This window comes from Pezoporus wallicus, unplaced genomic scaffold (genome assembly GCF_028554395.1).
Source record: "Pezoporus wallicus isolate ANWC-B61680 ecotype Strahan unplaced genomic scaffold, APGP_CSIRO_Pwel_v1 contig_4788, whole genome shotgun sequence".
Lineage (NCBI taxonomy): Eukaryota > Metazoa > Chordata > Aves > Psittaciformes > Psittacidae > Pezoporus > Pezoporus wallicus.
This window is the reverse complement of record NW_026638769.1, coordinates 1,499,999-1,527,319: the sequence shown is the minus strand read 5'-3', so window position 1 is coordinate 1,527,319 and position 27,321 is coordinate 1,499,999. Positions and strand designations below refer to the sequence as shown.

At 36.9% G+C, this 27,321-nt stretch overlaps 1 protein-coding gene across 1 annotated transcript in view; it reads right to left on the bottom strand.

The window, feature by feature from the left end:
- The window catches only part of ME1 (malic enzyme 1), a 169,624-nt gene that overhangs the window by 103,566 nt on the left and 38,737 nt on the right, over positions 1 to 27,321 (bottom strand). The window contains exons 2-3 of the mRNA XM_057412437.1: positions 25,704 to 25,837; positions 18,930 to 19,079 (exon numbers count right to left, since the gene is read on the bottom strand). Coding sequence (XP_057268420.1) covers positions 18,930 to 19,079; positions 25,704 to 25,837 — 284 coding nt within the window. The remainder of the gene's footprint in view (positions 1 to 18,929; positions 19,080 to 25,703; positions 25,838 to 27,321) is intronic.

Sequence of the window (27,321 nt, the reverse complement as noted above, 5' to 3'; positions counted from 1 at the left end):
CATTTTACCAATTATGCAGAGATCATTCTACATCACACAGTTTGGCTCTGTTTTGTTAGAAATCTGATCTATGAGAACAAAGCAAACAGAATTAAATGGAGTATTTGTTTATTATGCTTCAAGGAAGTAATGGTCCACCAGCAACGTATTTGTCTATTATCTATTAAAGAACAGTTTAGAAGAATGTGTCACAGTAACAGAATAATCCTTTCTTTCCTCTTCTTATAATAACAGGAGGCAATCTTTCATGTCTCAGAAAATGCCAAACATTTTTTAACAAAAGTTCTAACTTTTCTCACAACCCCACATGTTCAGAACCGTTATTTGGATTCTGAACTGCACATACAATTATAGTAGAGGTGACTTCACTTCCCCAGGCAGCCTAAATCAGCAAGCTGAATTAAAACAGCAATATAAAATCTCAGTGAACAGCCCCAGTTTATTTCTGAGCCTAGACTGACCTATACTCCTGCACTTTGCAAGAGGTAAACTACTTCCTTAGTCCCTGGTTGAGATTACCTCCTATTTTTTGTCAAGATTATATAATAGAGCAGAAAAGTGATGAAATTAACCTGAAAGACTGTAAGCCTGGCATTTGAAAATATGACCTAAGGGGAATGAGGTTTCAGAAAAGAATAGGGTTTGGAGGAGTAAAAGGCACATAACTGTAGTGACACAAAGAGAGATATTAGGGGATCTTTTAGTGTAGATGTTAAGATATTAATAAATATGGTTAAAAAAAAAAAAAGATTACTGGGGTAGTAGTTTAAGATTATCAGCAAGCCACAATGCTCCAGATGCTGCACATCCAAGAACAAAAGTAAACACAGTGTCTGCATTATACCCTGGCCTGCCCAAGAACTTCAACAGACCCACATACTTCTGCCTTGACTCTTTGATGATGGATATTGTGTGCTTCAAAGAACCTCACCCAGGTAGCACTATGGTCAGAAAAGCTGGGGCAAACAGCTCCATGGTATAGCAGGAACTTCCAGATAGACTCCATTTGCCCATAGCTTGTGTTTTCTTCCAGCAAACTTAGCTGGCAAAATGTCACTAGTTGCACTGGGTGCGTTTTCAGATACATCCAGATCTGCCCAGAGCTGCAACTTCAGGTCTCAACACATTTGCTCTTCCACCCTATGTAGGATTAGGATAGTAGGGAACCAAGGGCTGCTGTTCAATAACTTGCAACACAGCAAGCCATAACCCTCCTAATCCATCTGACATGAGCCAGATTATACAGACATTACCCCATCTGCCCTTCTTCATTTGAAACAAGCTCCACAGCAGGTATATAGTGTATAAATTGTAACACAACAGAGTGGGTGCGAGTAAAAAAGGGACAAGTTGACCACAGCAGTACAGACTGAAGGTAAAAGAAAAAGAAATATAGAAAGTCCTGCACTTGGGTGCCATCCTATTACTTTTCTCCAACATGTTTTGACTCTCCCAGCCCTCCGAGAGTCTGTTTCTTGCTAGCAAAGCATGTAAAATCTAGACTTTTGCAAAAGGAACTTTTTTTGCTTGAAACATTCTTCTTTCACTTTGTCAAAATGCTAATCAGGCTCCAGAACTGGGCAAAGAAGTCAGACCTTTGTACAATAAAAGACCTATCTAATGAAGTAATTTCACAACTTGCTCTCATTCAACACAAAAACCCATTACATTGTTAAAATAATCTAAGTAAAATATTATAAGCCTTACACAGCAAAACCTTAAAACCAATTTTACATGGTACAAGAAAGCAATTATAACTTTGCTAATAATGAAAAAGTCTCTATTTCATTTTAGAATGTGCACTCAAACCTATTTCAGATGAAAATCAAGAATACTTCATAATAAAAACAACACTGCATGGACTTTGTATATTTATATAAAATACTCATTATTGTATACATAGAAAACACTGGGGTTTAACTAGTGCCTCACTCCTTTACTTACAAAAGCAAACAGCACAGCATTTTGCAACCTAAATATTCAGACTGTAATGATGCGTTCTCTTCATACAGCAACAGATTAGATCAAATAGTATCTTTATTCACCTTTTAAAGCATGAATTTGCTGATTTAACTATATTCCTAAAGTACCATTCATCTAGACAATCAGCTTTTACATACCGTTGCTTAACCACATAATGGCAATTCAATGGGATGTGTTTTTTTGAAAAGGAAAAGGCAGACTTTAAGAAATACTGTGTTTTAAAACCCAGAGCTGTTTTGCTCCAGAAGCTACTTAAATTCTTCTGACAACTGCTCAATAAATAACTTAATTACTTACACTCTAACAGACACAAACAGAACTATTTGAAGACTGTGAATGAATCATTTACCAGAGCCAGATCTATTCATTTATGACAAAAAATAACCCACTGCTCTGCATCAATAGCTATCATGTTTGTATTATTTTATAGTAATATTAACTGCATTAAAAAAATCTACAAACAACATAAACCATGTTATCCACTAGGAATGTTGCAATGCTAATGATGTTTTTTTAAAAAAACCTTTTAAATGTTATTTAAACCGTTAAGTATTCAAACAAGGGAAATCACTGTCCCTCCATTTACTTCAACAACTTGTGCTGCTCCATCTCATTAAAACATGGAATATTTCCAGTATTTAGACAATAGCATCCTTTAAAGCCAGTTTTTATTGACCTTTAAATCACATAATTTGCTCTCAATAACTATGAACAAGGACAAAAGTGAAGACTTATTAAAACCACTTCTTGCGGCACACCCTACTCGACTTCCACTGTAATGAAGAAGTCACTGCTGAAAAGAAACACTATCTTCCATTTGTAGAGCTGACCTTATCTGCTGGAAAGGAACCAAGGAAACCACTCAGTTCATGTCACAGGGACAGAGCAGTTTCTAATGTGAGGAGCTGCAGTGCTCAGAGGTGGGTGACAAGTCGGAAGGCAGGACAGCTGATGCGAAAGCGTCTAGGTTAAACTGGGTCGCCAGTGAGCATCCAAGCCCATAGGAGTGCTGTTTCAGCCACGTGTGAGCTGTCTGTATACAGCATTTGTCAACATCTCTGAGATACGCATCCCACGGGCACAGAAATCACAGCATCATCAAGGGGCCACTGGCGATCACATGGTCCAAGCCACCTTCCAGAACCTGGTCAGCTAGAGCAGTTATTTTGCCTTGGCTTCCCCTGAGGTGAAAATTCGGTACAGACTGTGAGTTTTCCCAATTTTTTGGTACGGAATGCTAGCAGTAAAAAGAAAATAGCTGTCCTAGTGGGCTTTGCTGTTCCTAAAAATCAAATGTGTTTTGGATGGTGTTCCACTTCAAATATACACAGAAAGCTATTTCTGCTTTCGGTGGAAATAAATTCAGCAGACAGCAATTAAAAATGTCTCCTGTATTTTAGCACATAAAGTAGGCATAACACTGAAAAAGTACAGATCTCAATTTACCACCAGCATATTTTAAGATGAACTCAAACTATTCAATCTTAGGACAAAATCAAACAAGCTTCTACATCACAAGCTTGATGTAACTTCTCTTTGAGCAAGAGAAGTAACAAAGAGACAGGAAAGAAGTTATTTGAGCCATTTTTAAACCCCTACAAAATGGACTTTTCTTCCTTAGAAACTTTTCTTTTTTAGAACTGACTATAGGTACAGCATGAGTGGTTTGCCCCACAATTACTAAAATTGTAGAAGAGATTAAAAATACTGCAATTTGAGTTGAAAAGCAAGAATTATTCAGCTTCAGTTATTTCACAGCCTATTCTCCTACCATTCACAGAAATTACATTCAAATAATTTTCTCCTTAAACTTTTAGTATCTGATGCAGTAACAAACAAACAAATAAAAAGCTGGGCTTCAGTTTATTGCCACCAGCTAGACCATACAGCATCTTCCTTGGGATCTCACAGTCAATCACCATCTCTCAGAGCGTCATCTGAGGGAGAAGCATGAAGTCTTGCTAATGCAAAATAATCCATATGATTGGATATTCATACATCCACACTGTTTTTAACATTCCTGAAAGTTAACTTGTTGAAGAGATTAATATGGCTGGCTTCTGTGTGTCTCAACTCATCATTATACAGGCAAGCACAGCGCAGAGATCGGGCGGAAAGATAATGCCCGAAAGACACAGCTGGAGGCATAAAGGGTACCTGCATTGTTGCTCAAGAACCACTTGGGTCTGAAATCACCCATTTTGAAGGATACAAGAGCATACTCATACACACACACACACACACCCCCACACCCCTTCCTTCCCCTTTCATCAAGGTTGCCCACCTGCTTCCACATTACCCATATCCTGGCCATAAGAAAAACCAAGTTTTTGGTTTACTGTGATACAAAATGGGAAATTTGAGTGAGATACACAGCATGAAGCTCTTAGAAGGCTATTTGCACAAAGGATGAGCATTTGAAAGCAAAACTTTTGTTATTAAAAGATGATAAAATTAATTTTCAAATAAACACTGCTGCTTTGACTATAACCGTTTCCCTTCCACTATAATCAGCAGAGTGGAGAGAACAGGCATAGTTTACTTCTGATCCTAAACAACATGGTTTTAAAGTGTTGGCATCTTAAAATGGCATTTAAGTGGTATCTGTTAAATGTTCACCAACTACAAAAACTATTCCACTTGTGCATGATAATTTATTCTGTTGTTCTACCTTCACAACAAATGAGCTGGGCTTCCGTGGCCACCTGGAAACAGAATAATCTTTAACAGCAAATGGGGAATTTTAGGTCTGAGTTACAGCTTCAAAGTAATGAAAGTTTCTCTACTAACACATAATCCTATCACAGAACTGACACCTAATATCAGCAACTTTTTTTTTTACCAAATGAAAAAATTACTTACCAATTAACATGCAAAATAGATAAATCTTTGTCTAGTACTAATGTGACTAATTTTGTATTAAACTTAAATTCCAAATATTTGGAATATTGTATAATTCTCACTCTAAGAAGCTAGTAATTGTGATTTTTAATTGGTATTTTGTTCATTTCCTATTTGTTCTTATGTTAGTGGTTGGGATCATTGAATAGCTTGATAACATAATTTGACAAATTTCTTACAAAAAATATAACAGCTTTAACAATAATGTTTTAATTAAGCTACACATATCCACAAATACTTTCTAAAAACCAAACTAATCCAGACAAAACCAAACTGAAGTGTTTGACTTATTGAAGCACTCATCTTTAAAAACTATATAATAACAGAAATCTCCTACAACAGAGCCTTAGTTAAAATCTGAGTAATTTTTAAATACAGATTTTAAACTAAAATGTTTTAGAAAATTCAACTGGATGTTGCAAGAACTGGTCAAAATGTAGATCAATTTAGTTTGAATTCCAAAAACGTGCTGTGGTAGTAAGCCCTTGGCATAAGAAGGGTTCAGCTGTACTTCCATCCCACATCCAATTTTTGTTTTCTTTTGGCCTCTCAGTTTTAACCCATTTGTTACAACCACTGCATCTATAGCAAAAGCACAGTCATTTCCTTAATTTTATGTCTATATTTTCTGTTTCAAAAACATAAGCTTAAAACCAGAAAAATGCAAATGATCTGATCAGCAGCACTACTTCTCTTATTTCCTGTTCAATTTACAACATGCATGAATGCATGAGACAGACAAATTTTTAGGACTATGTCCAACAACAGTTTTTAACATGGGAAAAAAGCTGCAGGTCCAGCTCTATTTCAAACAGAGAAACCAAGAGGCATACATGATTATTTTTAAGACTTGCATTATCTGATGTTAACAAAGTTCTGACATACCAGTGCTCTGAAATTCGCCCACAGAAAAAAAATGAGTACTAAAATTTTACCAGCAAAGCCCAGGAAATGTATATTATGTTATCTTATAATGTGTATTGAATTATATGGAATTGAATATATTTAAGAATAAACTAGTGATTTTCTCACTCAAAAATTATTATAAAATTATATATATTTATATATAAAATATATAAAAATTATTATAAAAGCCTTTATTGTAAAATTTGAGAAAAAAAGTTATCCTAGAAGGAACCCCAAGGAAACATTTTAAGCATTAAACATCTGGTATGTATCTGGCCCACTGTCATAAAAATTAACCTCATCCATTAGAGGCAAATGGTCTTCTACTTTTCCTCCTTTTTATATAAATCCAGTCATGACCCCATGCAAAGTTTTTCATTTCATAAAGTCAGCATCAACATACCGTTGCCTAAAAAAGGCAGCATGAACAACCTGCCACTCAATATAAAGTGCAGCAAACCTGTGCATTAGTATGAGCTTAGGATGAATCTACAGAACTCCAGAAGTTAAAACAAAAAATAACCTCTGCTATAAGAAAGCTGCCATAATATGATGAACTTCTCTGAAGACACTGCTGTGTCTTTGTAAGATACATTAAAGCTTCATCTCAGCAACAGCAAGCTCTTCCCTTAGATGGAATACTCTATCAAAAAGCCCAATCCAGTAGTTAATTTCCTTATTCTAGTAGACACTAAAAAAAATTTTTGAGGTCTCCTAAATTCCCTTTTTCCTTAAGACTGAGCAGAAATCCAGACCAGATGTAGCTGACTGCAGAATAAAGAGGCAAAAATGAGAACTGGCTTTTGACCATCTTTGTGCCAAAGGTATAGGTTCTCATTCAGCTCAAACAGAAGTTTGCTTTCCTTTTTTTATATAAACATTTCTCAAGAAATGGTTCCCTGGAGTCCATCCCTTATTTCTGCCAACTGATATATGCCTTCCCTATCAATATCTGCTTCTGGCTTTTCTTACAAGAATCACTTGATTTATCTGCTTTCTTACTGTTTTATCTATTTGATCTATGCTCCCAGCAGCCTCTTGTACACTTACACTCAGCTGTTGTTGAAAAAATACCATTTTTCCTGCATGTAGTTTAATTATTTAATATTCATTAGCAGAATAAGGTGCTTAGACAAAGCAGAACTGACTTTCAATGCCATCACTTAATTCAGAGGGCACTGGACAGGATAACAAAAGCCCACCTAACCTTTCTCCACCCAACTGCGAATTACACTATGTTAATGCTACTCTATGGTTTGGTAAAGTTACTATGACCTGGTCTTTTTACGTTTGTTTGTTTTTCTTAAGTTAATTATAATTCACACTGCTGAAACATCTTATTTAACAGTGCACATAAGAAAACAGTGTATAAAGATAAAAAACCTTGCTAAAAAGGATGAAAATGCCATGCAAGAAATAAAAGGATTCATTCCTGTTCATAGAATCATAGAATAGTTAGGGTTAGAAAGAATCTTAAGATAATCAAGTTCCAAGCTCCCTGCCATGGGCAGGGACACCTCACAATAAACTATTTCTCAACTTTTGTCTCTTGCCTTTTTCAGAAGCTTCATAACACTAGCAGCATATGACAGTCTCAAAAGTAGCATGTAATAATCTCCCAGACTAAAAGCATCTAGCCATGCATACAGAGAAACACAAGGTATATTAAAAGACACAACTGTCCCATTGTTAATGCTCTTAAAGGCTAAAAATATTTATGCCTTCTCTTCACTTTCAATTTTCCATTTTAAGATCTGATTATTTACTCTATCTATTTAGAAAGCTTTTAGACCAAGACAGAAAGCTATGTTAAAATATTCAAACTACTGCAAAGTTAGAGTGAGTGCACTGGAGTTCTTCCTTTCTCTTTTGGACTTCACCAAACACAGCTGCAGGAGTAACTGGGGGGCTTTCTAAAAGCTGCTATATCTTGTATTGGAAATGCAACGAGATGATGTTGGACTGCTGAGTAATGAGAGTATTATTGAACAGCGAAGACGCTGAATATGTAAGCAGGGGATTTGGGTGGTGCCAAAGAACGTGCAACAAATGTACAGAAAATGAGAGCTGGAGAAATTCCAGTGTAAGCACACCCCTAAAGGAAAACATCATCTGGGCATGGGCTGGGATACATACAGAATGAGCTAATGAAGTATTGTTATGTTACTAAGTCACTGGTGTCTCATCTAAAATACTCGTGCCTCATTTTGCAGTATCAGGAGACAGAAATGGGAATTACTGGGGACTTGGATAAACCTCTCTACCTAGAGGGAGAGGCAGGTATAAAACAGAAAAAACAAACCAAACCGCCACACTAAATGCTTGTCAGTCACCTGTAACAGTTGTTTGGTACGTCCTCACATTGCCAACTCATACACCCCTGCTGCTGGTAAATACATGCAATAATAACATTTTTTTTTCCTTTATATCACATTTGTATCTGGAAGTACACCCTTTCCCTTCCACAGATTAGCCTTAGGAAGGGAGAAAGCAAAAAGCCTTTTTTTCTTAGTACTTCCCAAGCAATGAATTGCAAGTTTAAATAGCACACAGAAGGGTAAGAGTATAGCCTGTGATTGCACACCCTTCACATTTCCACGGCTTGCTAACAGCTAAAAAAAAGTAGCAGTTCTTCTTCTGTTAAGTGCTCCTCCATATGTAAGTGCACCCTTCAAAGCAACCTTTGCAGTGCTTGCCCTGGGGAGTGTTACCTCCTCTAGGAGGATTTCAGGATAGGCACTCTTATGAAAACCGAAGGACTGCTATCCAAAATGTAAACAACTCCTAATGCCCCAGCAACAGCAAGTTCAACATAAGCATTAACTAGCCATTAGCACAGGTGTCTAGTGTAGAAACACTCAGCAAAGAAGGCACAGCTGCTGAAGTTCAGATCAGCTGACTCCAGTTGTGCAATGAACACCACTTACTGAGAAAAAGTGATTTCGTTGTAACTACTTCAAAGCCTCCATACAATTCCTGTCCCCCTCTTTCAGAGTCCTTTAGATGTCTCAGCACACCGCAAGATAAAATACGTCTTCTAGAAGGACCCAATATTGTCAGTCTAAAAGCATGTCTGACACTGAAGGTGTGTACAACCGCATCAGTAAATAAGCTGTGGCTTCTCCTCTGTTCCTAACCTCTTTTCACCAAAACCTAGACCATTTATTATCCACAGATAAAGTAGATTATAACTTTATGGTTTCTGGCTGTATTTGGCTGCACTGAAAGATTTACCTGATCTCCTACAGCAAACCAACTGCATTGTTCTAGAGAGGAGCCTAGTAGTAAACTAGCATATATGTCATAAGCAGCGATGTGATGGCCAGATCCCTGAAGCAAAATATGGGTCAATTGAAACTGATGGCAGAAATATATTTGTTATTACTAAGTATGCTCCTAAAGATTAAAATGAACCTGTTCTTCTCCTGAAAGCCAGTCCAAATGATTAGGGCTTGAGACATTTTGGTGTAAAGCTGACAACAAGGTACTGGAGATCACTAACTGCAAAGAAGTTTGAGTCTCCAACGCAAGGGATTCAGATCTTAAAACCAAAACTATCACATGCTTTATGCTGGAGCCACCAGAATCAGTTCTATTCCTCACTTTACTCTGGGCACAGTCCTAGAGGATCCACAAAGGCATCCACACTCCTTAGACAAGAAAAGCTGAAAATTCAAGTTCCTGTTTCAAAGACTGGTAAGACACCAGAAAAAAAATCTTGGACCATCCTGCTTGTTCACATGGTGCAAGATGCCACTTGTTTGCATTGCTGTAAATGCGTGCAAGGATGGTGCAAAATTTCAGCCCAGTGGAATGGATGCAATATGCAAACTACTGTCAACTGCAGGTCACTTCAGGGCTGTTCAAAGCCCCCCAGTCCAGCTGGGAGGCAATTATAGCTATCATTTTGTACAAGAGGTAAAGAAGTGGCCTCACTTGTCCTTGAGGGCATGCGGGTGGCCACACAGCAGGGATCCCAAGGTGTAGGGTTGGCTATTTCCAAAACTTCCCACACCCCACATCTGGAGCAGGTCGCCCTGCAGTGCTTGACAAACTAGTGGGAACAATCGGGTGAAAAACACATAAACAGTCCAGGGGTAGCGCAAACTCATGAAGGGAATACCTGAAGGGGGCCTACAAGGATGCTGGACAGGGACTCTTCATCAGGGACTGCAGTGATAGAACAAGAAGCAATGGATTAAAACTTCAACAGGGGAAGTTCAGGTTATATACAAGGAAGAGGTTCTTCACTGTGAGGGTGGTGAGGCACTGGAATGGGTTGCCCACAGATGTTGTGAATGCTCCATCCCTGGCAGCATTCAAGGCCAGGCTGGACAAAGCCATCAGTGACATGGTTTAGTGTGAGATTTCCCTGCCCACGGCAGGGGGTTGGAACTAGATGGTCTTAAGGTCCTTTCCAACTCAAACCATGTTTCTATGAAGTACCATCCATCTGCAAACACTGAGTGGCATTTGACAGTCTGTCCTTGAAAAGGTGTTAACTAAGGGAAGTCATGGCTCTCTTAAGGAAGCAAGTGACTCTTAAAAGGTTTGTTTTGGGGGCCAAATGATGTTGACAGTTAAGGACTTGTATAAATCTGGCAGGTTTAAAGAGGCTGTTTCATGAGGGGAAAATTTTGGAAGATAAATATTACTTGAATAGAGTAGGACAGAGCCAAAGAGTAGACCTCTGCCGTACTGTATTACCTGATACTTCAGTGTCACTCATAAGTCTCTGGCCTTGTCAAGGTGTGAAAACTAAGTAAAATCTCTGCCCTTAAAGGACATTTCATTAATGAGTGTACTACTTTAGGAAATCTGAAAGCCTGTAACCAGAAGGGTTGGCATAGAGTCAAAATCTCTCTAAAAATGCAGGAAACAAAAAAGACATTGAAGAGTGATGTTGTTATATATATGGTACAAGTCCCAGTTATTGATATGAAACTTGCAAAAAAAAAACAACAAACAAAACCCTATTTTAAAAGATGCAATCATACAATTTATTTGCTGAAAAGGATATAGCTTACCTTTTATGTGGTATTGGCATTAGAGAGAAAAGATTAGTCAGAGTAAAGACATTTAACGTGGGATCATGTACTTTCTGTCCAGTCCTCTGCACGTAGATCCACGAGATGACTGTTATAACACATCAAATGAGAAGGGTCTAATAAAATATATACTAATACTGCATTAGTATGTCACTCAAACTGTATTTCCCATGTGGTGAAATGCATCAGTAAGAAATGTCTTTGTTTCTGGAGACTCTCTCAACAGGGATATGAGAAGATAATCATCATAAACTAAAACCCACAGAAGTAATTTCCCATTGGCTCAGAGTGTAGACACTCTTGAAGAGATAAATTTGAGTCCTCCAAACCCATGGAGGAGGGAAAACTTTCTGGTTTAACCTCAGAGAAAAAGATAATGGAAATGTGCAAAAAATAACAATACAAACTAAATGAGGAGAGAAATCCCCTGGAAATATCCAGGACTGTGTGAAGAAAATGGACCAGGCAAAACACACAGGCATGGCCAGTAGTTTAATTTTGATGCTCTGGCACAGAAACCGACAAGAGTATCTGTAGAAGAGCCCTAAGGCTTGCTAGCTGTCTTCCTCAGAAGACTGTGCTAAAAAGGGAAAGAAAAAAACCAAACACTGACGGCTGCCAAACATTTTGGGAGTCATGTTTGGAGTAGGGATGGCCTCATTTCCTCCTGCTCACAGCCCAGATGTACTCCCTCCAGAAAAAACAGAGCAATGCACCATCAAGAGGTACAAACTTGGGTCTGAGAGCAAAAAATTCCATGCTTGTGATGTGTTTTAGGACAAAGCTTTTATGACCATGATGAAAAGCCCCTGGAAGATTACCTGCATAAGAAATCATGTGCACGGCTCATGAGAGTAGGAAGAGACTAATAACACATAAAGCCCCAACTCAGACAAGACTAAATGAAAGAGTAACTCAAAGCATGACTTCTTCAAATACCATCCTCTTCCACTAATGCTGTAGGTAATATCTACATGCAAGCACTGAGTACATACAAAAAAAATAACACTGCATGTAGGATGCTGTATTTCATAATGCTAGGTCAAGACTATGCAGCCTCAGTTCAGCACAGGCTAATCACTCACAATTTTATTCTGAGGCACATGTTTAATGAAAATAGAGTAATTGACACTGTAACTAAATGGTGAAACCTATTGCCAAAATATTACCAAAAGCCATGAATTTAACACAATTCAGGAAAAAAAAACAGATTACTGTACACGTATAACCTAACAAATGTCCTAATATTTTCAAAAAACAAGACATAACTTTTTTTCATTCAATTATTTCTTATAATGAGAAATCGGCTTAACATTTACAGAGTACTCCAAGACCAAAGTGAGGCAAACTGACATCTTCTACGCAAGATTCTCACACCTTCCACCTCCCCAGCATTACTGCCTGCTGACAGACCACGTTGGACACATTCCAGCATAGTGTGTTTCCAGAAGAGAGTCTAGAAGAGGAGAAAAATTCAACATCTCATGCTGTGCAAATTCTCCTTTTCCAACTTCTCAGACCAGGACATGTTATGCTAGGAGGATCCATTAGCCTTTCTTTCGAACCAAGGAAGCAAAATGTTTTAGCTTGATGAGGGTAACAGAGCAGACTGGAGCATGCCAAAGAACAGAATTACTGGGTGTCATGAGATGTCATGGTGTTTGAACTAAATAGAAAGGTTATTAAAAAAAAAAAGAAAGCCAACAAACAAAACAACAAAAAACTAAGACAAAAGCTGCCTAGAAAGTGTCGACCACTGTTCACAAGAGACAGAAGTGAAAATGACAAACACATATTTCAAAAGTGCTTGCTGAGGGGGTTCAACTGCCAATGATCATCAAGCTTTTGAAGTCAGTAAGAGAAAGATTGTCTAAAATTAGAAGAAATGCTACAGCTATGCTAATTCTCAGTTGGAATAATTCACCTGAGCCATGTTGTTAGTACACACAACCCACACCAGTATCTGTTGGAGAATGGAACTCCAACAGGCTATTTCAAAGAAGCCTTTTGCTGTATTTTATGTCTTTATTACAACACATTTTCCTTTCAGAGACTGCCATAAGGATCAAGCCCTTACAAGAGACCATGTAAAAAAAAAAATCAAAATACTTTCTTTTTACACTGCCAGATGACAATTCTGCATAGTTTTCAGATTAAAACTGCTAGGAGAAATAACTCTGAAACTATTGCTCTGTTATATATTTTAATATAATTTGATGTTACACAATAATCAGTGTTATCTACATGAAGCTACTAAGACAATTATCCATAATAACAATCAGATTAAGACAGTCTCTACAAATATATATATCTGCTTTGCCTGTGAAAAAACATCTAGATGTGCTAAAAAGAAATCTAAGGGGGCAGTTATACTGGTGAAGAAGATAGGTCAAATGAATCCAGGCCTTCTGGTCCCAATTAAGAAAATGCCACGTATCTCAGGGGGAGACATTCAGCAAGAAGCACCAGGAACTGAACTTTCCTGGTTCATGTGATCCAGGAGTACATGACAAGATTTTGGCCTCCTTTAAACCAAATCTGGTTTCTGAAGATATCTGGATGTCAAAGGCATCCAATGAAATTAAGAAAAAGAAAAATCTAGACTCCAATGAAAGCCTCATTAGAAACAACAACAAAAAAATGTGAAATGTACCACAGGATCAACCTTGTGATGGCAAACAGACTTCAACTTCTGCCGCCAAGGTCTTTGTGTGTTCTGTCACAGGAAATAAATATTTCCCTATTCTCTAATTAATTTTCTTTATTAAAAAAAAATGCTATCTTGCAGCTGGCAATCTCCCTATGTAAACATTACTATGGCAATAAAAAAAAGAACTCGCGCTTGCAGCAGTTACATTTAGTACAGTGCATCTGAACCGCTGTAAATACAAATACCTACAATAAATGTAAATAAATACATTCCTTGCGAGGAATACGGAGGAAGGAACCTGTCTCAGATTTGTATCTGCTCAGCCAGTCATGCACTTCAATGAGGCAGCAATCTGGTATAATATCAGTATTTGTAAACTGAGTATTTAGCATGATAAATTGCCTTCTGAAAAGTTGCTACTAAAGACTGTTAATAACATTCCAAGTGCTCTGTAAAAATATTAACAGAGTTAAACCAAACAAAATTTTTAAATACTTGTTAAAAGTCAGCTCAAAAATGTAATCTTGCTTAGCCTCGGGGTAAGAGACCTCTAGATATGCCAGTCATTTGTGAGGAAGGAAAACAAGAAAGACAGAGTTGAAAGACTTATTAAGAAGAAAACTTCCATGAGAACAGTTTGGTGGACAAGATCTGCTTATATACAGTTTTTAAAAAAAAAAAGAAAAAAAAACATAGCTTCAAAGTTTAGGCTGACATACTTTGCCTTTTAAGAGATTACATCTGTATCTTCAGTACGCAGCATCAGATTCAATATAGTTACTTCAAAAATCATTCCTAGTCAGCTTGACAGAGTGTGACTGCATCAGGAAGTTATTTCAAAGGAACCCTGCCATGCCTGTGTGGCTGCAATTGTTACCAGGGCTGGCTCTGTTCATATTCTGTTTGAAATGGCTTTTCCTTCTAGGAATGGAAACACATAAACAGTCACCTAACATTTTAACAACATCCAAAGTCTTCAGCAGAGCAATACTTGGCAATTTTTCCCCCTCTCTCTGAATGCCGAGTTTACACAAGAACCTTAAACTCCTGGGTGTTCTCTACACAATATAAAAAGTTGATTTTGGATTCTTGGAGGAAATTTCCATTGAGCTTTCCCATATTTATTCTTTTTGGATGAAAGAACTGATATTTCAGAAATCCATTTATAGAAATAGATTGTTTCTTGGTAAGTCAGCAAAAGTTGTCATACGTATGGACATGCTTTGAGCAACTGAAGAATTTATTACCTTAGGAATGTATTTTTAAATGACAGCTAGAAACTGTGCACCAAAAAACGACCACCTGGTAGAAATTCTGAAATAACACCCTTACAGATAGCCTGATTACTGCAATAAAACCACAACTCCATCACATTTCCAGTGTAAGCCTTTAGAGCTTTTCTCTCTACAGGTCCAAATTACTTTTCTGACCTACCCCCTGGAGAAGCCTCTTTCTTCTCTCATCCTCCTCAAAGGTTGTGAGGAAGACTAGTGATACTGGTCTTCTAAATTATGTTTCTGGAACTATGTGGTGTAGGCAGGTGCACGTTACAGGTATGTTATCAGATCTGTACTGTTTAATTCTAGAAGAACACTCATTCATGAAAACTGGTGCATTTTACGCTGAATATTCAGCTTAAATATGCTGAATTTTTAAGCTGAATGAGCAAGTACACGCAATCTTGAGTTGAGTTTCAATTTTACAAACAAATGTCAATTACCCAGGCAAGCTTCAAACCAGTGAGTCAGATTACTTTGCAGCTGGCTCTCTTGAGAAATGTTTCTTAATCAGATGTTCAGCTGGTCAGCCATGAATGTTTATTCTATAATTGCAAAATACTGCTTCAGGATGAAAAACATCTTGCCTGAGCCACTGTGTCCTTCTATAACTGTAACCACATCATGTGAGCCTCTATAATCTTCTCAGAAGATGTAAGAGAGTTGCAGAAGATGATCTCATTTAATGATCCCATGAGACACCTATTTTGTAAGCCCTAAATTAATTTCCATTATTCCTTGCCTGAAGACATAACTTGTGAGCCAGAGGCTTGAAACTCACTTCAGAACATAAATAAAACTAATAGAAAAAACAAACCCTTGCACATTTAAACTGCATAGGAAGATATTGCCTTGCAGCTTCTAGTGTGATAAATATAAGCTGTAGCACTTTGGTAATTAACTTATTTGCCTATGCAAACGAGTCTGTTTCTAATAAGATATCTAAACTATGAAATATCAAATGTTTCCTGAGCTGTAAGAAGAAACAGTAAGAAAAATATTTTGAAATAAAAAACATTCTGAAAGAAAAAATTCACATCAGTAAAGACAGCATTTAGATATGAGTCAGCATAAAACAGATACACAGTTCTTACTGATGAACAACTACAATTCTCTCTCATGAACTGTAACTGAAAAAATGAATTAATAAAAAACATGAGAATGTATAGATTGAACAAGAGTTTATCTTTTACTCCTCCTTCTGTATGTTAAATTCTCTGTGAGTACAATCCACAGAGGATGCTGTTTATGAGGGATGCTAATATATAATGCTTAATACTAAATGAGTCAGTCTAGAATATAATTTCAAACCAAATGAAATTGATCGCTTTGCACAGTTGATTTTGGAATAATTTAAAAAAAGTTTTTCTTAGAAAAAAACAGATCTCTGTAATAGATCACAGTGGAAGATCACAAAGGAGAGGTATTTCCTAAGCAGCAAAGTGTCTGTCAAAAAGAAAATTCTTTTCAGTCCTTTCCTCCAACACCTCTGATAAACACTGGCATCAGCTGGGTGGTGGACAAAAATGAGAGGAGGTAGTGAGATAACATGAACATAACAGTTGGGAACTTTACAGGGAGGAATAAGCATCTGACTTGGCAGATGACATTTTGCTCGTAAGTAAAAATATATATATATATATGAGATCCTCATTAGACAGAAGACTGTACACGTTTTTCAGCCATGTTTACTTCAATGTGTCATTAAAAGCACGTATTTGAAAGTAGTGAGGCAATTCAGCAGGACTAGAAATAAAACCAGACTTCTATAAATATCTTGTACATCTCTCCAGACAGTCACGCACAGAAAGCACACATGTAGTTGGGGAAGCAGGAGACTGATGAATATAGCCAAGGCTGACTTCAGTAGCTCAAGAATACAACTGAATACCAAGAGACATATCAGTTAAAACATGATTTAATATTGTTTAAAATGTCATTCATTAATTAGCAGCACAACTGCAGTGAAAAACACTATTAAATATTAAATTATGGGATGTCCTATAAAGCTATGTAATTTTTAACTTGAATGATAAAGGACAGAAATCATCTCAGTAGTATAATCTACCTTGAATTTGCTCATTTTCTATAAGGAAATGAATACTTTTTGGGGAGAAAAAAAATCAGTCTTCATTCCAATACTGGTAAATAAAACCATACTTTCAAGAACATACAAATATAAGGATGCTCAATGAGCACTTGGATCATCACTGTCACTGCTCAGAATAGCTAAATATTTCATCAGAATTCCGCTACCTGTGTGCCAGAATAACAAGATTTTTAAAGTAGAACGAAGGAAAATCCACAGGGAACATGCACTGTTATATGCACTGGTAGTTTTATTTTGCAGTCATTTGCTGACTTGAGAGAGTTCAGCTTGCTATTCCAAAGTCTGCACAATGTATGCATTACTGCTATTATGCCTTGCTTTTGAAAGTTTTTTATATCATATCTAAAACTAAAAGGAAAATAAAGTGTAAGCTTGTGATGACATATATTAATGATTCAAACAAATTCACAAAGTTTTAAAGTCTACTCAGTTGTCATTACAGGAGATGATAAAGAGTGGCTTAGTTGCATGAGATAATTCAGAATTCCTTGTTTCCCAATATATATGTTAACTGGATGCTATAGTGTAATTTGTTTCAAGTTAACTATATAGATAAATTTATTAGTGACAGAGCTATGCAAACTAGGACTTCAGTCTTAATATCTAGAGGAGAAAAAATAAGGCATTTTTCTAAGTCCTCTGCAGATAAAAATTCCACCAAATAATAATAAAAGAAAAAAGAAGACAAAAAGTTGAAGTGCTCCCTCTCCCTGTCCCTAACTCACCAATCATTTTTTTCCCCATGTCTAGAGTGTGCTAAGGTTCAGACTGAAGAATGAGGATCAGGAGTCTGAAAACTCTAACGGGAGCTGGTGAATTGTTTCAGTTGCCTTTGCAAGCTGTGTCTCAACAGTCACAGACTGACAGCTGAACTGTTGCCTAATTTAACTGGGGTGTGTTTTTTTTTCCACAGGTCTGGGGGGAAAGTGAGAAGTACATGCATGTGCAGAGGTAGTCCTTGTGCAATATCTTATACAGCACTGGATATCAAAAACAAGGGGCAATGAGACCAGCTTAAGCAAAGACTTAATTTCCATTTTAGCACTTCCTTCAAGGGCGATAAAATTACTGTGGTGTTCAATACTGAGGGAGGGGAGAGGTGGGGGGGAGGAGATGAATTCTCTGGCTAGGAGAGGCACCTGAAAGCCAGATTGTTAAACAGGTTTAAGTAAGCATTCTTGAGGTCTTTTTGAACTTTTTAATGTGCATAGAAGTGGGAATTCTTGTTTTCTGCAGTTGGCCAGATGGTCCTGACTCATTCTGTCAGTCACAAGGCCAAAATGATTTTTACATTAATAACAACAAAACCCTGAAGCCATAAGTCTTCTCCCTCAAATACCTCCTGCTGAAGATTTGTGAGCAGTCATTTGTTCCCTTTCATCTTGCAAGCTTCTTATTTTCCATCAATGCCTTGACTGTAAAAACCCGTGTCTGTTAACAGAGCTATGCACATACAGCCCATTTATCTCTTCTTTTGCCAGAAAATCGTACAGAAGATTCCAAAGCGTTGTTCCAGTTTGCACTTGAAGGCACTGGTACACACAAGGTTCTCTAACAGTAACCATCGTAAATCTCATGCTCTGTGAGCTGATGTTCAAAGGTGCAGAGAAACATATCCTTCTTTCATACTACTTCCTCATCACTCTATAAATACAGATATTGTATACAGAATAAAAGAATTCCAGCAACCAACCTATGAAACAATACATTTCTAAGCAATGAGAAGGACACTTTGATGATGCTGATTATTTTCAAGATGTCTGCAAGTAAATTATTCTAAGACTAAAGATCCGTTCTTCTCTAGTCTTGTAACATGCAACTAGGATTCCAAAAACGTTAACAAGATAAAAATGTACCCATGTTTTAATACAACTAAAACAACTATTTGCCCTCTTAATGCAATACAAATTATTATTTAATGGACATCAAAAGCATAATTTTAATTATCATTTCAGTTTCGTCTTACATTCAGCTATGTTAGAAAACCCTTACAGAAATCTGCCAAGTGGAAAATAAGATACAATTACTTTTATTTGAAGTATACACTTACTTACCTTGGCCTCCGAAATGCTAAACCGTATTGCTGGCAAGCCAGTCCCACGGTGGGAGTATAAACAATAGGCATGAACCTTTCAATATCAGAAGTCAGCACTTTATAGAAAAGCTTTTCATTTCGATCCTGAAGACTCATTAGTAGAATGTATCTGTGGAGAGTTATATATAATTAGACATCAAGTGAACATATAACGTAAACTCCAAAATACATAGGTGTTTAGATAATCAACTGAAGCTATGTTCGTTCTATAACAGCTTCTTTCTTGTTAAGAGTATTTGAACTCTTCCTTGTCTTACTAGCACAAAATGGTTCAGACACAAAAGATAACAAACTGGTTGAGACAGAGAGAAGCTGAAAACATCACAAAGTTGACAAACACTACATATAAAGGAAGATAATCCCTCTAAGGTATAAAACATTATGCTGCAATTGAGTATTTGGCCTGTCAGAACCTAATCCATTCAGATCAGTTGTTCCACTTGAAATAAGACCACCACTAAGTAAAACTTAAACAAGCTTACTTTCTTGCCCCCAAAAACGAAACTAAAAATGTTAGCTTTTGCTGCTCTTGCCTTGACAGAAATTTCTCTTAAATCCAGACTAATACCTCAAATAAATACCTCAAATGTCTACCTGAGTACTGCAGAAAAAGCTTTTAAAAACAAAGCATACACATACAGCCTTTCATCCCTTAAGTCTATGTTAGTAATGAAATCTGAAATATTTTATCTCTTAATGAAAATCAAGTTTTGACGGCATTTGAAGAATTTCTATATTTAAAAAGAAAACCAATAAGGAAAAAAAAATAATCAGAGAAACAAGAGTGAAAAGAGTTCATGCTTAGCTTGATCTACTTTTGACTACCATCACTTTAGTCTTGAATAAATATACTACTGCTCCAACATCCCAACTAGGAAACCATATTTCAATGCTGAGGATGACGGATGATACAAATCTATGAGTGACTTCAGGTTACATTAGTTCACACAGGTATGACCCCAGTCCCTTTGTGAACACTTAATATTTAGGAATTCGATGATCCTAAAGCTCACCTCTCTATTCACTAGTTTTAGTAAGGTTAAGTATTACTTAAGAAATTAAGTAGTCTTCTATATCAAAAAGCTTCCATAAAAACTTCAACTTAATTTATGCATACAATTTATGCATACAACATACATATGCTGTTTGGGGGGGGGGGGGTGATTTTGTTGGTGGGTTGTGGGTTGTTTTTTTTTTTTCATTTACAATGATTTACTACTACACTCCAAAAGTTTGATATTCCTATTATTTTACTACACAAGCGTTGAGGAAATGTATACAACACATTCATTCCAAAAGCCTGGAGGTTTGTGTGCTTAAATAGTATTTACATGAACTTTCATTCAGGATGCTTATGCATTATATGCATCAATAAAATCTAATTCATGCTTTGGGAAGACAGAAATATACTCAGGTAAATGTCTAACAATGAACAGCTTAGTAAATCTGCATTTGTTTTGTTCACACTTAGCTTGTTTATTCCTGTATAAGGGAAGCATTTCTCTCACGATCTGCTATATAAACCTTTAGCAATTGCTATAAGCAAAGCTAATACTGTCCATTTAGCGGTACTGCAATGAAGTGACAGAAGTAAGGCAAAATGGTGTCCCTCTCTTTGTGTCACCAAGGGTACTTTAGACCCTAAACAGATAAAGATCTAGAAACCAAAGAGTTGAAGATGTAGTCTGAACACCATCACCATAAGATATCCTGAGCTACCTTCCATCATACACATTTTACTGTTCTCCAAGGTTAAATTATATCCTGCACTTGTAGTTTTCAGCTACAAATATATACAAACATACAAAAGTTTGTTTTCTGTTATTGCATTTCCCTACTAACCTTTCATTTTTCCAGTGTTTCATTACGATATAGCATATCATTCAATATCCTTGAATTCTTGGAGCATTTTAAATCATAATCATAGAATGGTTTGGATTGGAAGGAGGCTTTAAGATCATCTAGTTGCAACCCTTTGCCACAAGGCAGGGACCCCTTCCACTGGACCCGGTTGCTCAAAGCCCCATCAAACCTGGCCTTGAACACTGCCAGGGATGGGTCAGGCACAGCTTCTTTTACGGAAGTAATTAAAGGTTTAGCAAAAGGCATCCTCAAGGGCTTCAAAACAAAAAGCTATTTGGCAAAATTCCCCATTTTGTTTTTACTGTCCTATAGCATTAAATTGAGGGGTTGTTTTCTTATCTGCATTTATCATACCACTTCTACATTTAGAATATGCTAAAGAAAATCCAACAATAATAACTGCATACTGTTTATACCTTCAACTATTACATACTTGGCTGTACCCAAATCAGCATAAGAAATAATATAAGAAAGTGAAAAACATTTCCAGAAAAGAATAATTTTGATCAGAAAGCTACTTTTCAGTGGCAGGTATAAAATACCACTTCTTTCTTGGCACAGTAACTTGCTCAGGGGTACTGACTTTGTCAAAAATTCTTTCGTAAGTGGAAAACCAAAAATGCTTCACACTCAATGTGGTGTTGGTTATAATGCATTAAACAAGTATGCATCTTTTAGCAAGTAATTTACACAACTAAAAGCATGAAGTGGTTTTCAGCATTGTGTTAGGAAAAAAAAAAAGATATTTTTAAAACAAAGTATTTAATGGAATCTTTTACAGAACCCCACACTTAATTGAAAACATAGTGAAAACAAGCAATAAACACTCAGAACAATCATTTGTGCTATAAAAAGGGAGAAGAATATTATCTGTCCTCAGACAAGGAGTCCTGAACGAAATTTCAGGGAATAGTTTCAGAGGATAAAAACCAAGGCCTGGCAAGTAAGAGATAGGAGAATGCCAAGCATTCAAATTTCAGTATGTCACTTCTCCACCTTGCCTTTAATTCACCTAAGAAATTTTCTTGTTAGTCTGCTATTACAAAGGGAATGAAGTACAGTAGCAACAAAAGGATATAAACCAAATATCATCAAAATCCAGAAGAAAACCAATATAACTATTAGAAAATTACTGATAATTCCTTAGGATAACTGGCTGTACCATCACTGGCAATGCATTTTACAAGACAAAATGGAATAGTAATAAAAAAAAACACCATAACAACAAAAGACAACAACAACAAAAAATACAAAAGATTTATTTGCTCTTATCTTGCAAAACATGAGAGCAAATAAAGTGGGAGGAAATGCTATTATTTTTAACCTATAATAATTAACCTAAATTTTAACCTAAGATAATTAAGCTCCATTACTATGCATCATCACTATCTATACAGAAATGTTATTAAAGACAGAAAACTTCAAGAAAAAAAAAAATAACAGCATTCTCAGGAAAAGTGATTTGATTGCACCTCTCCTAATGCTCACACATCCAGTGTAACATTTTATCAGTGTGACTCTTTGAAGAAAGAAAAGACTAGGCAGAAGATTTGGCTGTGTGAGGGGTAACAATTTCAGTGTCATAGAAGCATAGAATCATAGAATAGTTAGGGTTGGAAAGGACCTTAAGATCGTCTAGCTCCAATCCCCCTGCCATGGGTAGGGACACTTCACACTAAACCATGCCCCCCAAGGCTTCGTCCAACCTGGCCTTGAACACTGCCAGGGATGGAGCATTCACAACTTCCTTGGGCAACCCATTCCAGTGCCTCACCACCCTTACAGTAAAAAACTTCCTTATATCCAATCTAAACTTCCCCTGTTTAAGTTTTAACCCGTTACCCCTTGTCCTGTCACTATAGTCCCTAATGAAGAGGCCCTCCCCAGCATCCCTACAGGCCCCCTTCAGATACTGGAAGGCTGCTAGGAGGTCTCCACGCAGCCTTCTCTTCTCCAGGCTGAACAGCCCGAACTTTCTCAGCCTATCTTCATACAGGAGGTGCTCCAGTCCCCTGATCATCCTCATGGCCCTCCTCTGGACTTGTTCCAACAGCTCCATGTCCTTTTTATGTTGAGGACACCAGAACTGCACACAACACTCCAGGTGAGGTCTCACGAGAGTAGAGGGGCAAGATCACCTCCTTTGACCTGCTGGTCACGCTCCTTTTGATGCAGCCCAGGATACGGTTGGCTTTCTGGGCCGCGAGCACACACTGAAGCAGGCTCTTGTTAAGTTTCTCATCGACCAAAATCAACATAGAGTAAGAAGAAAGACAACTTAGACCATACAGGGGAAAGAAAAAAAAGAAAATTCAATTACTTGCAGAACCCATTGCAGCTTTTCCAAATTAAGTTAGAGGAACAGAATTATTTCCTGTTATTGGCTTGCTTTTTGCCAAGCATACCAGGCAATGTATTTGCTGCTGTTTCACATTTATTTTGTGTATGAAGTCTTGGTATTTCAGAATACAGCAATTCCATGCTGCAAGTCAGCAAAAGACTTCCGTCTGTGCCAAAACATGTCATGCCATGGTACTATCAGCTTAGCATTATGAATTTACACACACACTCTTGCCAGTCAAAACCAAGGCAAGCTACAATTCTTCCAGTGTCAGATGCTGCGATACACAGCATTAACGTTTCATCAGACAATACCTTTTTGTCTAAGGTACTTAACAGCTTCCACCTCTGCAGTATTCAAATGCTTGTGCTTAATCTTTTGTATTTGGACATAAAACACACAGCTATACACCTACTATCAAACCCATGCTCTAGGACAAAAAAAAAACAGCTTCCCTTTATCTCTTTTCAATCCTTGTTCCTATGGAAGCAAAGACTATGCCAGATGCATACTGGAGGAAATGTGGGTTTTTTTTTTTAGAATTAGTAGATTTACATTCAGTAGAAAGCAACAGATGCAAGCTCTTATGCAAGGCTGTTCTTGAGCACCTGCCTGTAAAAGGAGCACTTTACATAGTCAATGTTTTCTAGTATTCTCCATCAGTAAAGGTATTCGAGGAGTAACTGCGGCAGGATCACAGTCACTCTTCCCTTTAAAGTGCTATGCTACGAGTATAAGTACAGGAGACCAGAGTTTGCTTATTGCCTTGAAGGACTGAGCTCCCACACATGGTAATGCATGTGTTCTCAGAGCAGGGTTTCTACTGACATACTCCAATGCAAGTCAAGGGTCTGACAATTTCAAACACAGCTGCAAAATCACATTTTGCATGCGCAAGTTTTGGCACGCTCATCACACAAGTGGTTTTTATCTCTGCAAAGGAGCCCAAGATGTCATCATTGACAGTCTCCAAAGGAAGTATCTTATACATGCAAATGTTACAAAGCCTTTCCATCAGTGGTCTTTAATGTAACTCAAAAAAAAATTTATTTTGCTAAAAACTGGACAAAACAACACAGCAATATAGTGCCCTATTAACATAAGAGGAAAATATATCTTTACCAAAGCATAGCATGATGTGAATACTCAATCTAGGCCTGCTGACTGTTTGTACAAAATGTACATATGATTTCTTATAGAAACAATTTCATTTGGAGGGAAAGGAGGTGTGGATTTATAAAATTATAAATGCTTATGGGCCAGCCTGATAATTTACCCAAATTCGTATTATTCCAAGATTACCTCTGAAAGCTTATTTCTTAATTGTTATAGATCTGTGTTATGAAATTATAGCCTAGCTGACGTCAGAAGGAACCTCTGGAGACCCCTCATCCAATCCCTTACTCAAAGCAGAGTCAACTAGAGCAGGTTGTCCAGGACCACATTCAATCAGGTTTTTAATATCTCCAAGGATGGAGACTCCAGCCCAGTTTATCCAGGATTATAAATGGAGCCACACTGTTTATTCATACAAAATGGGAAGGAGAAGATACAAATACCTGGACCAAAAATTTTGGTAGAGAAAATACCAGTGCCACAAGCCACAGAATAAGACTGGGAAATAAGTACAGCTTTTAGATGTTTTATGATTTTAATTATTGAATTCTTAATTGAAATATTTTGACTAGTGATCATATTATTAGTGAGAAAAAAAAAGTTATTTCTATGAACCAAAGGCCGACTAGTTTTCTCACCTGAAGTACATCACTAAAACTCTACTTACAAAAATAGCATACTGTGCAAAGCTGCACAGTACAACGTCACTTTCATACTCAAAAAGGCATTACACGACAAACTGGCTTTATGGTATAAAACGATGAGCTACAGTCTAATGCTCGAGACACATGGATGCAATATAATGTTTGCACTTCTATTTTAGAAGTGTCTGGTCACAGGAGCAGGAAACAAATGTCTTCCTTACCCAACAATTTATTTGGAAAAGAGAAAATGCAATAGAAGACTCATAGGTGGAAAATAATGACGTTGAGTTTTTAATTAATCATATACAGACATTAACAGGGACAGATTTAGGGGAAAAAGTCTGCATTTTATTTACATTTATTTGTAAACATATTTATATGTACTTTTACTTTGTATTATTTGTCTCCATTGTATGTGGATTAAGTTAAAAATGCTCCTTCCCTCCCCAACTCTCAAGAGAGATTTTTCTTTTCTTTCTTTTAACACAATAGAGCAAGTTTTCTGCAAAGTATTCCCACAATACAATTTCGTATCATTTGGTTATTGAAAATAGTAAGTTCATATGAACAGCACTGGAATATTACAGTTTAGAGGCTGATTTTTGGAAGAAAGCATTTTAGCACAAGTATAAAGTTAGCTTAATGATTCTAAATCATCAACCACCATTGCTCAGAAAAAAAACCACAAAATTTCATCTGTAGTACCACTGAAAAATATAAGGGACTTATGGTTTGATAAATAGGATAAAGTTTCATAGCCATACTTTACCTGTCTAGGTCACATGTCAGCCTTTCAAAATTCTGAAGAATACTATAAACCTGGGCATCTTGACCGAGAAAACAAGGTGGCAATAATCCATGAATATTCAACTGCTGCCTCTCCTCCAAGGTAAAAGCCATGCCCTGAAAAGAAAAATAAAAACCAGATATACTTATATATGACATAACCCTTTTAATAAAATACTGCAGCAAAATATAGCACAGGTAAAGTCAGCATCAGAAAAAATATTTAATATTAAACATAATTAATTATGCAATGATTTTGGAAAAAGTTTTTATTGAGTCATAAGAGAACAGGCCTGTATAGTACAAAACTTCATCCCAGCAAAGAATGAGTTAAGGTATTCTGACACTGCAAAACTGTTACCTGCAAAATTATTAAGTTACAGCTGAAGAGAGCAGCAGTATATTCTCAGTCAGTCATTTTTCTGGCTATCTTCTAAACACAAAGCATTTTCATCTTCAGTGTAAAAATTTTGCTTTTAATAGTTGGAAATTTTTCAAGATATCTCAGATTTTCATACAAATTTTTAACACAACTCTGTGGTACAATAAAGTCATCGGTATCATTTTATAGTCAAAGAGCCTAATGAAGTCAGTCAACAGAAACACGGTGATAGTGAGTTCGATGCAAACTTAGTCTGTTTTTCAAATTCACATTCAGTTACAGTAAGAAAAGTCTGTACAGAATTACTGAATTTCCTTATTACATCCAGAAAAGACATTTAAAAGTATTTAGTATGTTACATGAACAGTCAGAGAATGCTTAATACATAAATCCAACTTGTGGACTGGCAGAGACTGCTAAATAGCTGCTCTAACGAGGTCTGTCTGGTCCAACAGATCTTCAGAAATTATGCAAGCTATTGTAAGAAAGAGGATGCCTTAACAGCAGAAATATTACCATGGGTTTAGCACGGTAGTACCAAGTACTCTGACTACTGAAGCTTTACTTTGTGATAGTAACTACAGCCAGGCAGGACTGATGGACACAATCAGACATTTGACAGTTTTAGAGGATAAAAAGGAATGTCAGAGGAGTTTCTTCCATAAATGACCTATGAAATCTCCATCTATTTGTTTCACATTATACCCACTGGTTGGTGGCTCCTCAGACATGTTCGGCCCTCCTTTGGCATCACGCCTGCACTGCTTCCACATCAGAAGCAGTACTGGCAGATCATCCTACATTTGAACTGCTCTTGCCTTTTGAAGAGAACAAATTCACAGTCCTTTACCCAATGCCATTACTGCCTTTTGCACACCTATTGGGTGATACATGATAAATTCGTAGCAGTCAGTCTGCTTAACTGGACAGGCTTCTCCCTACTTTTACCTCCCTTTCCCCAAAGAACACTCACCTCACAGGTCTTACTTTCAAGCAAGAAAAACATACTATCAAAATCTTCCTGTCTCTTACTAAGCTATACTTCTTAAGGTATTTTTAATCTAAACAATTTTAAAATGCTTATATTACTGTTGTTTGAAAAAAAGTAGACAAATAAAATAAGAAAAAGAAATTTCATTACGAATGCTTTACCAAACATCAAACATTTCCAGAACATGCTTCTCCCACACATAAACCAAGTTTAATAAAGGTCAATAAC